Source organism: Periplaneta americana, chromosome 17 (assembly GCF_040183065.1).
Source record: "Periplaneta americana isolate PAMFEO1 chromosome 17, P.americana_PAMFEO1_priV1, whole genome shotgun sequence".
Taxonomy (NCBI): Eukaryota; Metazoa; Arthropoda; class Insecta; order Blattodea; family Blattidae; genus Periplaneta; species Periplaneta americana.
Genome location: NC_091133.1, coordinates 3,400,009 through 3,414,090, shown reverse-complemented (window position 1 = coordinate 3,414,090; position 14,082 = coordinate 3,400,009). Strand labels below are relative to the sequence as shown.

Here is a 14,082-nt window from a genome sequence, read left to right as displayed (position 1 = left end):
TATACTACGATTCATCCATACGTGTTATAGCTGTATGAAGGAAAAAAAATGTTTAAGTGAGAGGAACATATAATTCCATCTAAAACAGCATTAATAATTAATAACATTTAATTATTTTGGAGTGTTTGCTTTTGTTTGCTCCTAAGGAATAAACCACGCCCTCAAGTTGTGATAACTGTTCAGATACATCAGCTGTGTTACGAAACATATCGCAGTGACGTCATTAAAGGACACAAGAGTGTTGGAGGCTGGCACATACCTAATGGCGAGCCACAACATCATGTCCCTACCACGGAAATAACTGACTGTGGCTTTCCACTCTACGCTGAACTTCCAGAACTCATAAAAAGCTTACTCGCGCATAAGCCGAATAATCCGAGGTCGCACAGCTCCAGGGGACTTGTGGTTGGTTACATCGCAAACCCTATTTGTCAGCAGTCACATGCTGGAGGGATATATCCGACCCACCGAGCAGAGTCGGTCACTTCAGTGCCTGAATTGCTCCGGGCCTCCATAGGGGGCTCTACATCACTGTACATGACCACTTTTCTGGACTCAGTACCTAAACTTGCATTTAGAGGCAGTATGAAGGCGCCACTATCACTTCGTTGCTGGGAGTTCTGTCGGATCACACAATTCGGAAGTCGCGCTCAAATCCATGGGCAGAACTATGGAGATAGGACAGATCCCTGCTGGTGAGATGGGAGGTATAAGCCTAGGAAACTCAACATGTTAATGGATATAAATACTAGAAGAAGAAGAACAATGAAGTCTAATCAGGCTTCCTTAATAAATCCCGTCATGTGGCAAAAACTACCAGCGGGGATGGAGAAGTGAAAATGATTGTGATGATGTGATGGGTGTTTCGCATCCAATGGTGGCCGGCGAAGAGTACGATAGGGATCAAAAAGAAGAGAGAACAAAAAGGACTGGATGGCGATAAGTCGATAAATGTACAAGAAATGCACGAGAGTCACCACTGCATCTCCCAGCCACCAACTTAGCGGAACTCATCTTGACCAGAGCTAAGAAGAGAATAATAAATAAAATTTACTTACCTCTGGTTCACACTTCACCTCATGATACGTAAATGGAATTGGTTCAGATTCCTCAACTTCTGTTTCCAACTTGACAGCATGGCTGGGATCTGTTCTGTTCGTTCTTGCCTGAAAAACGTGTGGACTCTATAAATTCCCTGCCCCTGCCTGTGTAATTCGTTATTCAATTGTTTGCTACAGATCTTAATTTCTGTATTCAGGCCTATGGTAACACCAAGGTCAAATTGCACGTAAGAAGGAACATAACACTTTAAAAATTATTATTATTATTATTATTATTATTATTATTATTATTATTATTATTATTATTATTATTATTACTATTACTATTTTTTATTATTTATTTCACCAAACTCCAGATACATTAAAAATGCTAATATGAATGGCTGCGAATTCGATCCTTTCAATGTCTAGACATAATTTGCTGTTTGTAATGGGTTATTTATTTATTCCTATTAAATTATTTTTAATTTTCCTTGTACCGTTCCTAGTATCTTTGTAGTATAATATATCACCAATTAGAGAAAATTCTTCGTTTAACATTGTTTTTATTTTTATTTGTAGCCAATGATTAACATTATAATATTAATTTACGTATTTTAAAATTTCTTATTATTATTATTATTGTAAATATTGATTTCATATAAATAAAAATTCCCAGTCCCACTTCGATTCGAAGCAGGTCGCAAAAAGTCTCTCGTTTAGAAAATTAACGTCACTTGTATAATTCTATCGTCATCTAGTAACTCTTTTGTACTGGACCTAACTATTACAACAAATTTAAATTAATTTTTTAACAAAGTTGATTTTAATAATGAGAAAAAAAGAAACGAATATTTGGCAAGTGTAAGGTTTGTAACAGCTAATTCGGTGGTGAATATGATATATGTATCTAAACATTTAAAAAGAGACGTTCATTACAAATGCAGGGCAAAGAGATTGGCAAAAGCTTGTTGGAAATGCTAAAGTCCAGTGATGAATATGTAGGAAGTTCTGAAAATGTATAGTTCTGTACAGTATGTTAAATTATTCGTTTGAGTAGTAACATGCGAGTCACAAAATAAATACGAATTCAGGTATCAGTGAATTTTATGTCATTGGTATCAATTAATAAACATTGAAATTTAAATAATTTGTCACATCTAGTGCCATCTTTTGGGATTTGTGCTTTAGAATTTAATAAAAACGCATGGAGAAATCTATGAGACATACAGTAACTACTATTAAATCATTAAGTTAATAATTTAGCATAAGACAGCATTGCCACAAGCCCTTCAAAATGCCAGAGAAACGTGATGTAGCAACTTGCAGTCAGGTAAATATTGTTCTGTACTTGGAGACATGTACCAACAATATGTTCTTTTTGTTTTATTAAAATTTAACTTTTGAGATTCATCTTAGTTTCTTCAACTGTATATAGAGAGATATTTTTTATTCCCTTTTTTTGTAGTCATGAAAATGTCAACTCTGCCCATATTCATATCATTCTTTCTTTAAGACAAAGCGTAAGTATTGCATATTATGTTGGAAAAAGAATGTCCCTCCTTGGTAGATATAAAATCTGACAACCCTGTTTCGTAAAAAGTAAAAGACTAAACAGCTGTTTTATGCAAAGGAACAAACGCAATGAACAAAATCCAAATTGTTGAGCTTTGTAATGTCCAAATTCTGTTTTCACAGTCATACTATTCACCGAATATCAGCAAGAGATAGCAGAGCATAAATATTCGTGTTACGATTTAAAGTCACAGGCTCAACTCTGCTAGGGTTAACACCGTGTAAAAAAGACGAGTCTTGTTGCTTGAAACACAAGATGCCAGCTTATGCACTGCTGAATACAACAGAAGTCCATTAATGTGTTGACAGTATAAAATATGATTAAATAAGCAAAAAGAACAAAAAATTATAGGTGATGAATGAAACGGACTAAAGGTATCTACTATCCACTTCTTTCGTCAGGCAACGTATATGTGTCAAAAAACAGTAACTCTGCTTATCTCAAAACAGTAACAAATTCAACCTCGCATATTTTTAGCGCAATAATTAACAATAGATACCTATTAGAAACAACAACAACCAAATTTCTTGGCTTAAAAATCGATAATGTGTTAAATCGGAAAAATCATATTACAGAAATTACCCCGAAACTAAATTCAGCTTGTTTTGCTATTAGATTTATGCAAAGGATAGTAAATATCAATACCTTAAAAACAACATACTTTGCATACTTCCACTCAGCAATGAGTTTTGGAATAATATTCTGGGGAAATTCCACAGATAGAAACAGTATATTTCTATTACAAAAAAGAGTAATTAGAATAATAGTAGGTGCCAAATCTAGGGAATCGTGTAGGAATATTTTCAAAAAACTACAAATAACGCCCATGACTTGTCAGTACATCTTTTCATTAATAATCTTCCTCGTATGTAATCGTGAAAACTTTGTAACTAATTCAACAGTTTACAGCATAAATACACGTCAAAAAATGACTTTCATACTCCATCGGCAAGTCTATCGTGCTATCAAAAAAATTTTTAATAGCCTCCCTATCGATATAAAAAATGAAACTCAAAACATAAGATTATTTAGGGCTAAATTAAAGAAGTAGGCCTACCTAATTTTTCACGCCTTCTATTTTGTAGGTGAATTCATGAAAATCAATAACACTTCATGAAATTGATACTAAAACTATGTGTTGTACTAGTAGATTACATTGTAAATCTTGTCTGTATATATTTCATCTAGATTGTGACTATAAATTAAGATTTTATAATAGTATTAAGTTTTTTGACTTGTTCCATATTCTAGCTGTAAAGCAATGTATGAATACCATGGAATGTTAATAAATACAATACAATACAATATTGGAAAAAAGTTGCTAACCATCTAAGCTTATTAGCATGGTATATTGGAATATACTGTACAAATCACAGAGTTTTGTAAAGATCTCATGACAATATGAACTAAACCTAATTCCTAAAAATCCAGCATGTAACTTGACACAGAATGTGTTCAAATCTTGGCTTCATTTGTATAACAATTTGGTGATTATAAGTTAGGATAGAAATTTACTCACAGAGACTAACTTACAAGGTTAGGTGTGCATAGAGTGTTCATTGAATGCATGAGAAGCATACCCCGGATAAGTCGCAATAAGGAGAACGCCAGTAGGGGAAGTTATCCCCATCCACATGAAATGTGCAGTCACCTATCACGTAGAGTGTCTGGTCAGCTAAGTAGGGGAAAAGTGGAAGTGGTGGTGGACGGAGCTTCTACGTTCTGCTTATTGCGATTTTCCCCATATCCCCATTCAATCGCTGTGATACAAACACATTTCAGTTGTAACCTGGCCATACCTCAGGCTACACGTCATTCATGACGTAACGACAGTCTAAGCTTAATTAACCTAATATCCTCATGTTGTGGTATAAATTGCTAATTTTGGTTAGAAGATTTATATCTCAATATGGCCGACTTATGGCCAGATTGCTTGAAGTTGCTTATTAATTTTTGTGAATAGACGGGTGGTAAACAAAAATTAAACTCACAATTGGGCCTAAATCTCCGTCATCACTTGCTTGTGCAGCCAATGGATCGATCTCAGGTTCCGTCTTGATCACATTCATCACAACTGGAAACAGTACCACAAGATTAGCTCATTGCAGAGTGTAAACCCACTGTCCTGAGTGAATGCTATAGAAAACATAGGCTATCACGTGATACTGAAACGTTTATTTTATTATAAATTAAGTCTGAATTGGAATGGTAATCGTTAAATACAACTAACCATATCACGTGTAAAATTATATAGCCGTAGGCTACAAAGTATGCAGTGTTAAAAACATTTTTCGTAGCATATTTCAATGCATAGCTAATAACAAACGTCAAGTGCAAACGAAATATTTGTCCAAGTTAATATTTCCGTGATATTTATAATTACTTTATTAAAATAATACGTATTTATATGTGTAATAAACATTGTAAAACTTGGCTTACTCTCACCATGTACAGAGTGGCAATAGTGATTATAAGGCCTTTTTGCGTTAAAGTCACTAAAATAATAATATAAATCTGTGTGAACAAGACCAAAAAACAATAAAATCCAATAAAAATAAGTATTTCGTTGTGAACAAAAATAATAAAATGAAGTATCCACCTTGAGTTACGGTGAATGCCAACAAATTTAAACAAATGGACGTCTTTAATTAACACAGTTGGACAATTCATCGTCAATACTTATTGAAGCATATTACATAAGATATCATAATGAGGAACTATACATAATAAGAAAACATTAGAAAATACCTTATATACGATATACCTGTACGTGACAAAAAGAAATGTGAAATGTCCGGACAGTAGCCTATATTTAAAGCGAAAACCTTATATTCCAAGCCTGTGTTATCACGATACACACAAAAAGAAAGCAATGCTCTACAGAATCCCAATTTATTATTGATTACATTCCCATCCCATATTGTTCATACAATCTTCCCATAATAATTACAATACATGATGGATATGCACTGCATCTAGATACTCCGTCTGCACTGTCCGCGTCCGCCATGCTTTGCCATAAGGATACGTTACAGGTACAGACATACGGTAATTGATTTTTTTCCTCGCTTTCTGATAACTTTCACATTATTTACCGCATTTATAATAATTCTTATGATTATTATCTCATTTTTTGTGCAAAAAGATCTTAAATATCTAAAGCTGTTAAGATTATACGAGATGACTACACCACCCAGAACTAACTTACTGGCTTTTAAAGAAACCGAAGGTTCATTGCCGTCCTCACATAAGCCCGCCATAGGTCCCTATCCTGAGCAAGATCAATCCAGTCTCTATCATCATATCTCACCTCCCTCAAATCCATTTTAATATTATCTTCCCATCTACGTCTCGGCCTCCCCAAAGATCTTTTTCCCTCCGGCCTCCCAACTAACACTCTATATGCATTTCTGGATTCGTTCATACGTGGTACATGCCCTGCCCATCTCAAACGTCTGGATTTAATGTTCCTAATTATGTCAGGTGAAGAATACAATGCGTGCATTTCTGGATTGTGTAACTTTCTCCATTCTCCAGTAACTTCATCACTTTTAGCCCCAAATATTTTCCCAAGCACCTTATTCTCAAACACCCTTAACCTATGTTCCTCTCTCAAAGTGAGAGTCCAAGTTTCACAACCATAAAGAACAATCGGTAATATAACTGTTTTATAAATTCTAACTTTCATATTTTTTGACAGCAGACTGGATGATAAAAGCTTCTCAACCGAATAATAACAGGCATTTCCCATATTTATTCTGTGTTTAATTTCCTCCCGAGTATCATTTATATTTGTTATTGTTGCTCCCAGGTATTTGAATTTTTCCACCTCTTCAAAGGATAAATTTCCAATTTTTATATTTCCATTTCATACAATATTCTCGTCACGAGGCATAATCACATACTTTGTATTTTCGGGATTTAGTTCCAAACCTATTTCTTTACTTGCTTCAAGTAAAATTCCCGTGTTTTCCCTAATCGTCTGTGGATTTTCTCCTAACATATTCAGGTCATCCGCATAGACAAGCAGCTGATGTAACCCATTCAATTCCAAACCCTCTCTGTTATCCTGGACTTTCCTAATGGCATACTCTAGAGCAAAGTTAAAAAGTAAAGGTGATAGTGCATCTCCTTGCTTCAGCCCACAGTGAATTGGAAATGCATCTAACAGAAACTGACCTATACAGACTCTGCTGTACGTTTCACTGAGACACATTTTAATTAATCGAATTAGTTTCTTGGGAATACCAAATTCAATAAGAATATCACATAAAACTTCTCTCTTAACCGAGTCATATGCCTTTTTGAAATCTATGAATAATTGATGCACTGTACCCTTATACTCCCATTTTTTCTCCATTATCTGTCGAATACAAAATATCTGATCAATAGTTGATCTATTACGCCTAAAACCACATTGATGATCCCCAATAATTTCATCTACATATGGAGTTAATCTTCTCAAAAGAATATTGGACAAAATTTTGTACGACGTCACCACCCAGAACTAAATTACATTAATATAAGGTAGCTTACTATAGGTATTACAATACAGAGCTGGATTGAAAGTCACGCAGTAGAATTCGCATCCTTGGATATATTTTCCTCAAAATTTCATTGTCTTTACAGTCATCTTTTAGTTTCTAGTGGAATATAATTTATGCTTATATGGAGTGGTGGCCGGCAGGATCACTCCATCAAGGTGGAAGGGAGAGGCAGCACATATCATTTCTGATCATAGAGAAAAAGGCGAGTTTTTGTAAGATAGAATCATTGACAGGTTAGGTTAGGCTTTTGGTATGCTTTGCATATATTCAATTGTCTAAGAATATGCCCTTTCTTCTAAGGCATGCCAGATGCCTAAACTAACGTAACCTGCCACTGCTACAAATATAATATTGCGAATTGAGCTTTTAATCATTTTGGGCATTCGACAACTCGCCTTTTCTCTGTGATCAGTAAGGAAACGCACGGAAATGCTCCACTCGCCGCTGCCTACCTCTTCCATCTCGCTTAAGCGATCCTACCAGCCAACACTTTCATAAAAACTTTCCACCCTTATTTTACTATGTGAAATTGACGTGGGCTCTCAGTTTTTTTCTTATATGATACATATGACTCGACTGCAGAACGCAACGATCTAAATACATTTGTACTTTTACGTGGTAAGGCAATAGTAAATAAATATTTTTAAATTTTATATATATTTTCCGGAAATTTGAGGAATCGTATATAATTTCGCAAGACTCCAGAATGCATGTATAGCATTAATAACGTGCTGTGTTGAACCTTAAACCAAAGTAAAGGAGGAACAAATGAAGATCAGTGAATATGGATGTTCAATGTACCGGTATTCCAAATAATTAACTCTGGACCAAAGACTTCGGTTAGCTTAGTAGATGTTGCAAGATATCAAGTTAAAACGAATAGTGCGTTTCATTAACGAATAGAAAAAAAAAAGTATTTTCCCTGGACCAAAAAATTGCACTTTCCCTTACAGAAAAAAAAAAAAAAAAGATCAGTGAATGAGAGGCCAGAAATTTATCTATGCAATTGGTCTTGAGTTCTCGCACAGTGTTTAGCTACTTGCCTATATTTTAGAGTCGTTCTTATAATTAATGGTAATTCTCCAGAGAAGCTACACTAAAGGAGTCAAATTATTTTTTGTTTCACTGACTTCTGTGACATATATAGGCTATAATAAACACGTGGTTATATCTGGGACCCTCTCATTACTTTAAACATAAAAATTCTTTGATATTTACCTGTCTACTCATGCAAAACAAAGTTCCGTGGAAATTAAATGGGTAGCATATACATTTTCTGTCTCAATAACTAGAAGCTTCATTTTGTTTGTGTTGGCTTTGTCAACGGTTCCAGATAAAAGAATGTTCTCGACATTTTTTGCATCTTTAAATTCGTTTCAGTGTGTTTTTTTCCTATAATTTTACCAGGAAATATTTTTATTTCGTACTTGATTACGCTGTCTCATTGTCACTGAGCTAAATGTTTCACCTAATTTGAGCAAAGAAGAATTTGAACTATTATGCGCATTGTGCATTTTCAGTTACAAAATCGATATTTACCATCGATAATGTCTGTATGGTACACCTATCATTTGTTTGTACATTTGATTACAGTGTCTGCTTCCTGATAGGCGTATTTGAAGTGACAAGAAAACAATTAAATATTCTAAACATACAACTGCTGTGTATTAAAAATGATTTTCAAGATCGAGATTCATGTGTACGCTTAATGTCCATGCTATTATGTAGAAACTGCAAACATTTGGTATATTGAGAACATAATCAGCTTCTCATACAATACCTGGACTGACAAACACACCAGAATTTCTTTTCGAACAGCTAAGTTAATGGAGGGAACTTTGTGATAACATCAAAGATGACTTCCCGAACTTTGATTACAATACAGTTAAGTTATGTCTCAATATATATTTTAAATGTACCCTTCAGCCGTAACTAACTGTTCATATTGACATGCATATTTGTTCGCGCTCGTATTTCATCATGTCCTTGCTCGTAATACTGAAGATGTTCCATACTTTGATTTAGCTCAAAATCAAACAGCAGATAGGCCTTGCACATCAAATGAATCTGTTTCTTTAATCAACACTATCAGTAGTGAGTCGACCTGGTTGGCGAGTTGGTATAGCGCTGGCCTTCTATGCCCAAGGTTGCGGCTTCGATCCCGGGCCAGGTCGATGGCATTTAAGTGTGCTTAAATGCGACAGGCTCATGTCAGTAGATTTACTGGCATGTAAAAAGAACTCCTGCGGGACAAAATTCCGGCACATCTGGCGACGCTGATATAACCTCTGCAGTTGCGAGCGTCGTTAAATAAAACATAACATTAAGCATTCAGTAGTGGTGAATGTGATCAAGCAGCTGATAGACCTTGCTGATGGATGTGATCAAGTGGCTGATAGGCCTTGCACGTCAAATGAATCTGTTTCTTTAATTAACACTTTCAGTAGTGATGAATGTGATCAAGCAGCTGATAGGCCTTGCACGTCAAATGAATCTGATTCTTTAATCAACACTTTCAGTAGTGATGAATGTGATCAAGCAGCTGATAGGCCTTGCACGTCAAATGAATCTGATTCTTTAATCAACACTTTCAGTAGTGATGAATGTGATCAAGCAGCTGATAGGCCTTGCACATCAAATGAATCTGTTTCTTTAATCAACACTTTCAGTAGTGATGAATGCGATCAAGCAGCTGATAGGCCTTGCACGTCAAATGAATCTGTTTCTTTAATCAACACTTTCAGTAGTGATGAATGTGATCAAGCAGCTGATAGGCCTTGCACATCAAATGAATCTGTTTCTTTACTCAACACTTTCAGTAGTGATGAATGTGATCAAGTAGCTGATAGGCCTTGCACGTCAAATGAATCTGTTTCTTTAATCAACACTTTCAGTAGTTATGAATGTGATCAAGCAGCTGATAGGCCTTGCACATCAAATGAATCTGTTTCTTTAATCAACACTTTCAGTAGTGATGAATGTGATCAAGCAGCTGATAGGCCTTGCACATCAAATGAATCTGTTTCTTTACTCAACACTTTCAGTAGTGATGAATGTGATCAAGTAGCTGATAGGCCTTGCACGTCAAATGAATCTGTTTCTTTAATCAACACTTTCAGTAGTGATGAATGTGATCAAGTAGCTGATAGGCCTTGCACGTCAAATGAATCTGTTTATTTAATCAACACTTTCAGTAGTGATGAATGTGATCAAGCAGCTGATTGGCCTAGCACATCAAATGAATCTGTTTCATTACTCAACACTTTCAGCAGTGATGAATGTGATCAAGTAGCTGATAGGCCTTGCACGTCAAATGAATCTGTTTCTTTAATCAACACTTTCAGTAGTGATGAATGTGATCAAGCAGCTGATAGGCCTTGCACATCAAATGAATCTGTTTCTTTAATCAACATTTTCAGTAGTGATGAATGTGATCAAGCAGCTGATAGGCCTTGCACATCAAATGAATCTGTTTCTTTACTCAACACTTTCAGTAGTGATGAATGTGATCAAGCAGCAGATAGGCCTTGCACATCAAATGAATCTGTTTCTTTACTCAACACTTACAGTTGCAATGGATGTGATCAAGATGGAAATCGAGGTCGACCCCTTGGCTGTGCGAATGAGTGACAAGTCTGATGTAGAAGACAAGAAGCCTTTATCTCAGGTATATTGTAATAATTATATCTGTTTCCTATATGCGACATTTATAACATCATTTCCGCAATCGTCGTTTTCCTGCCTTTTTCATGTTTTTCTTTTGTCCCGGAAAAAGCTTTTGTTCCACACTCTCAGGAATGAAAGCGTAAGATATGTGAGGTCCATGGTTTTGCAAAGTTGAAGTTTTGCGCAATCATGGAGTTGGTAAGCTGTCTTGATCTGATTTTCGTTATGACCTCTGCAGACTTGTCCTTCCTGCCTTCTTTTTAATCGACAATGGTCTTTACTACAAGCTGCAGCTGAAAAATATCATTCTTCTCAAAGCTACAATCATGTTTGTGTTAGCAAAGGTTTAAAAAGCCGTGTATTTTTATATTGCGCAGCTGAGCCAACTGAAAAATAAAATATATTTTCTTTGTAATTGAATTTCGATGTTAAAAACTGAATATAGCTGAATGGCCACAGTATTGTGCCAAAGGGTTCACATGTGTTATGCAAGAAGAGCACGGTACGTAGAAAACAAATGACGGCAGGTACTATAATTCAATAAGATTATTGCAAGTTGTTTACCACTGCTCCATTATCAACTAGCTATTCAGTCATCCCTTGTGGAGAGATGTTAGACTTTGGTGGACTGAATGGTTATGTAATTTCTATATACATGGCAGATGGTGATTATGCTATTTTTAGGAAAACATGCAGACGAAAACGAAGTGAAAGCTACTTTTCTTCAACGATTTGGACACTTGATGTGCTCTGGATACTTCACTTACAGATGGCTTTTAAGAAACCCGGAGGTTCATTGCCACCCTCACATGAGCCCACCATCTATTCCTATCTGGATAATTTATACTGATGTAATTTCCGAAGTGAATCCTTATATGCTAAGTTGGGAGGCATATCAGACAAATACTATGTTACAGTTCTGGGGTAAGTTAATAAAAGATTATTTTGTTTCTAATTTCAATTATTCTTTCGCTGTCATTACTAAAAATAGAATTTATACTAACTAATATCATACTGTTTGAACTCCTAATCAGTGGCGGCTTGTAGGTATTGAATTAAGGGGGGCTGCATACAAAAATAAACCAAGCAACTTACTTTATTTAAAGATTAGTTTCATGCGCCTTATCTTGTAAGTTGTGTTTAAATGAGATAGGCTCATGTTAGTAGATTTACTGGCATTTAAAAGAATCCTGCAGACAAAATTCCGGCACACCGGCGATGCTGATATAACCCCTGCTGTTGCGAGTGTCGTTAAATAAACCATAATTTAAATTTTTATATGCAGATTTGAACCTTAGAAATATCTAACTGGCGATGTTGTAGTTGGTTGTATAATCTATATACATGATAGATCAATAAATGAAAAAAATAACTGAGCCAGATATTGAATTCAGGATCTTCAAGAGTACGCACCAGGGCGCTTGTCTCATTTATTGTGATGTTGTAAGATGTTTCAGATTCCATTATGGTTTGAAAACATTCTAGCAATGGCTCCTTCTTCTCATGCACAACATTTACTGTTCTTATTTTAAAACTCCATCTTGTTGCCCCAGCTGATGGAATTGTCTTTGAAACACATTAATCTAATACAGATCGAGAGAAGAAAGCAGGGATACTGGATACATTAGCAAAAAATATGCGAGCCTTTGTATTTTGTTTAGCGGCTCTTTCCATTATGAGATTCAACTGATGGGCACTTAACTTCACATTTCTCCTGAATTGTTAAGGTACTGAACTGAATAGACTGTAAATATTGTACAGAATTAAACATTGTTGCACTTGTTATACTCACAAGATTAAAGAAAATGTATTTAAAACTGCGCACTACTGACAAACTGCTGCAAATGTTGCAACGCCTGGAAACTCTGGATACATGGCAAGGGGCAGCAGGGAGGAGGGGTAAAACTAACGCGCAAAGCATCCGAGACGAGACTGGCAGCTCCAGGGGAGGAAGTGGCTTCACCCTATACTCCTTGTCTCTGGTTTCGCTCTGGCAGCACCAGGGGAGGAAGTGACTTCACTAACGATTGCGTGCATGTCATTGAGAGCGAAATTTTTTTAAAAATTCGAGCCGCTAAATAGTGACTGTACAATAAGTGTATTTCACAACATAAAACGAGACCAGATCACAAATGTGTGGGGGTGCTGCAGCTCCACAGCCCCTCTTCGAAAGCCGCCCCTGCTCCTAATGATAAGTTAGCTAGATCAGATATGCTGCCTCTTTCTCCTTACATGTGAAACTTGAAATCTTGTATCACCTGATCCCATTATGATCCCAAAATGAAACTTTGGGAGGTATAAGATGATAGTATGCAGTAGTTTTGTGTGTTGTGTGTATTTGAAAAAAAAAAAAAACTATTTTCTGAAAAATTTTAATTATAACACTTTATTGGATTTCTATGAAGTAATGGTATACTCGCATTGTAACCCGTCATGTTAGATATAAAATTAAAGTCCATCAAAAGGGCTTTGAAACGAGACATTGCCCAGATCTGTATCTCATCAAGTTCCACAGAAAATGATGATTAACCATATCAGGATTCAGAATTTCTTTATAAAAAAACGGTTGACATTAATACTTCATAACTTTTGAACTTAAATTTTTTTCTAATGAGTTCTATTCATAACTGTGTAAGAGCACATGATATGGCAAGTTTCATCAAAATTGCAGGCCGACCGACCGACCAACCGACAGATATCTAATCTGCTCCGACTCTCTAAGTGCCATTCAGTCTTTACAGTCTCTCTATTCAGATGCTCCCCTTGTGTTAAGAACTCAACAGCTGTTCCACACACTTCTAAGCTCTGATTGCGAGATTGGAGTAGTGTGGATTCCTGGCCATGTCGGAATTCCTGGGAATGAGGCCACAGATGCTGCAGCCAAAGATGGTGCTACGAATGGCACTCTGGTATATTGGCGCGAGAGGTGGCAAGACTTACAAAATCACTTGAAATATGGAATATGGTGGTAATGGGAAGGAGAATGGTGTGCACTGGAGGGAAATAAATTACTGTCGCCTGACACGTGGCGAACCTCAACTAGAGTGCGAGATATGCCATGTAGCCATTATGTTCGAACATATTATATTGTATTGCAGGAAATATGACCGTGTCTGTCAACAATATGCAATTCGACCGACTCTACGTGATGCTATTCCAAATGATTTTAATTGTGTAAATGGAGTCCTGAGATTTCTATTAAATACTGGACTTGACAATTTGATTTAGTTTTTATTGACCCTTTTGTATTAAG

At 36.0% G+C, this 14,082-nt stretch overlaps 1 protein-coding gene across 3 annotated transcripts in view; it reads right to left on the bottom strand.

Annotated features, from left to right (window-relative positions):
* Positions 1-5,593, bottom strand: part of LOC138693186 (zinc finger protein 664-like) — a 36,130-nt gene extending 30,537 nt beyond the window's left edge. Inside the window, exons 1-3 of one of the 3 annotated variants that reach the window (XM_069816919.1) lie at positions 5,365-5,593; positions 4,608-4,690; positions 1,059-1,166 (exon numbers count right to left, since the gene is read on the bottom strand). In XM_069816919.1, the coding sequence (XP_069673020.1) occupies positions 1,059-1,166; positions 4,608-4,685 (186 nt within the window). In that variant the 5' untranslated portion in view covers positions 4,686-4,690; positions 5,365-5,593. The remainder of the gene's footprint in view (positions 1-1,058; positions 1,167-4,607; positions 4,691-5,364) is intronic. The other 2 variants (XM_069816920.1, XM_069816921.1) reach the window with 2 other exon arrangements.
* Positions 5,594-14,082: the final 8,489 nt, after the last annotated feature.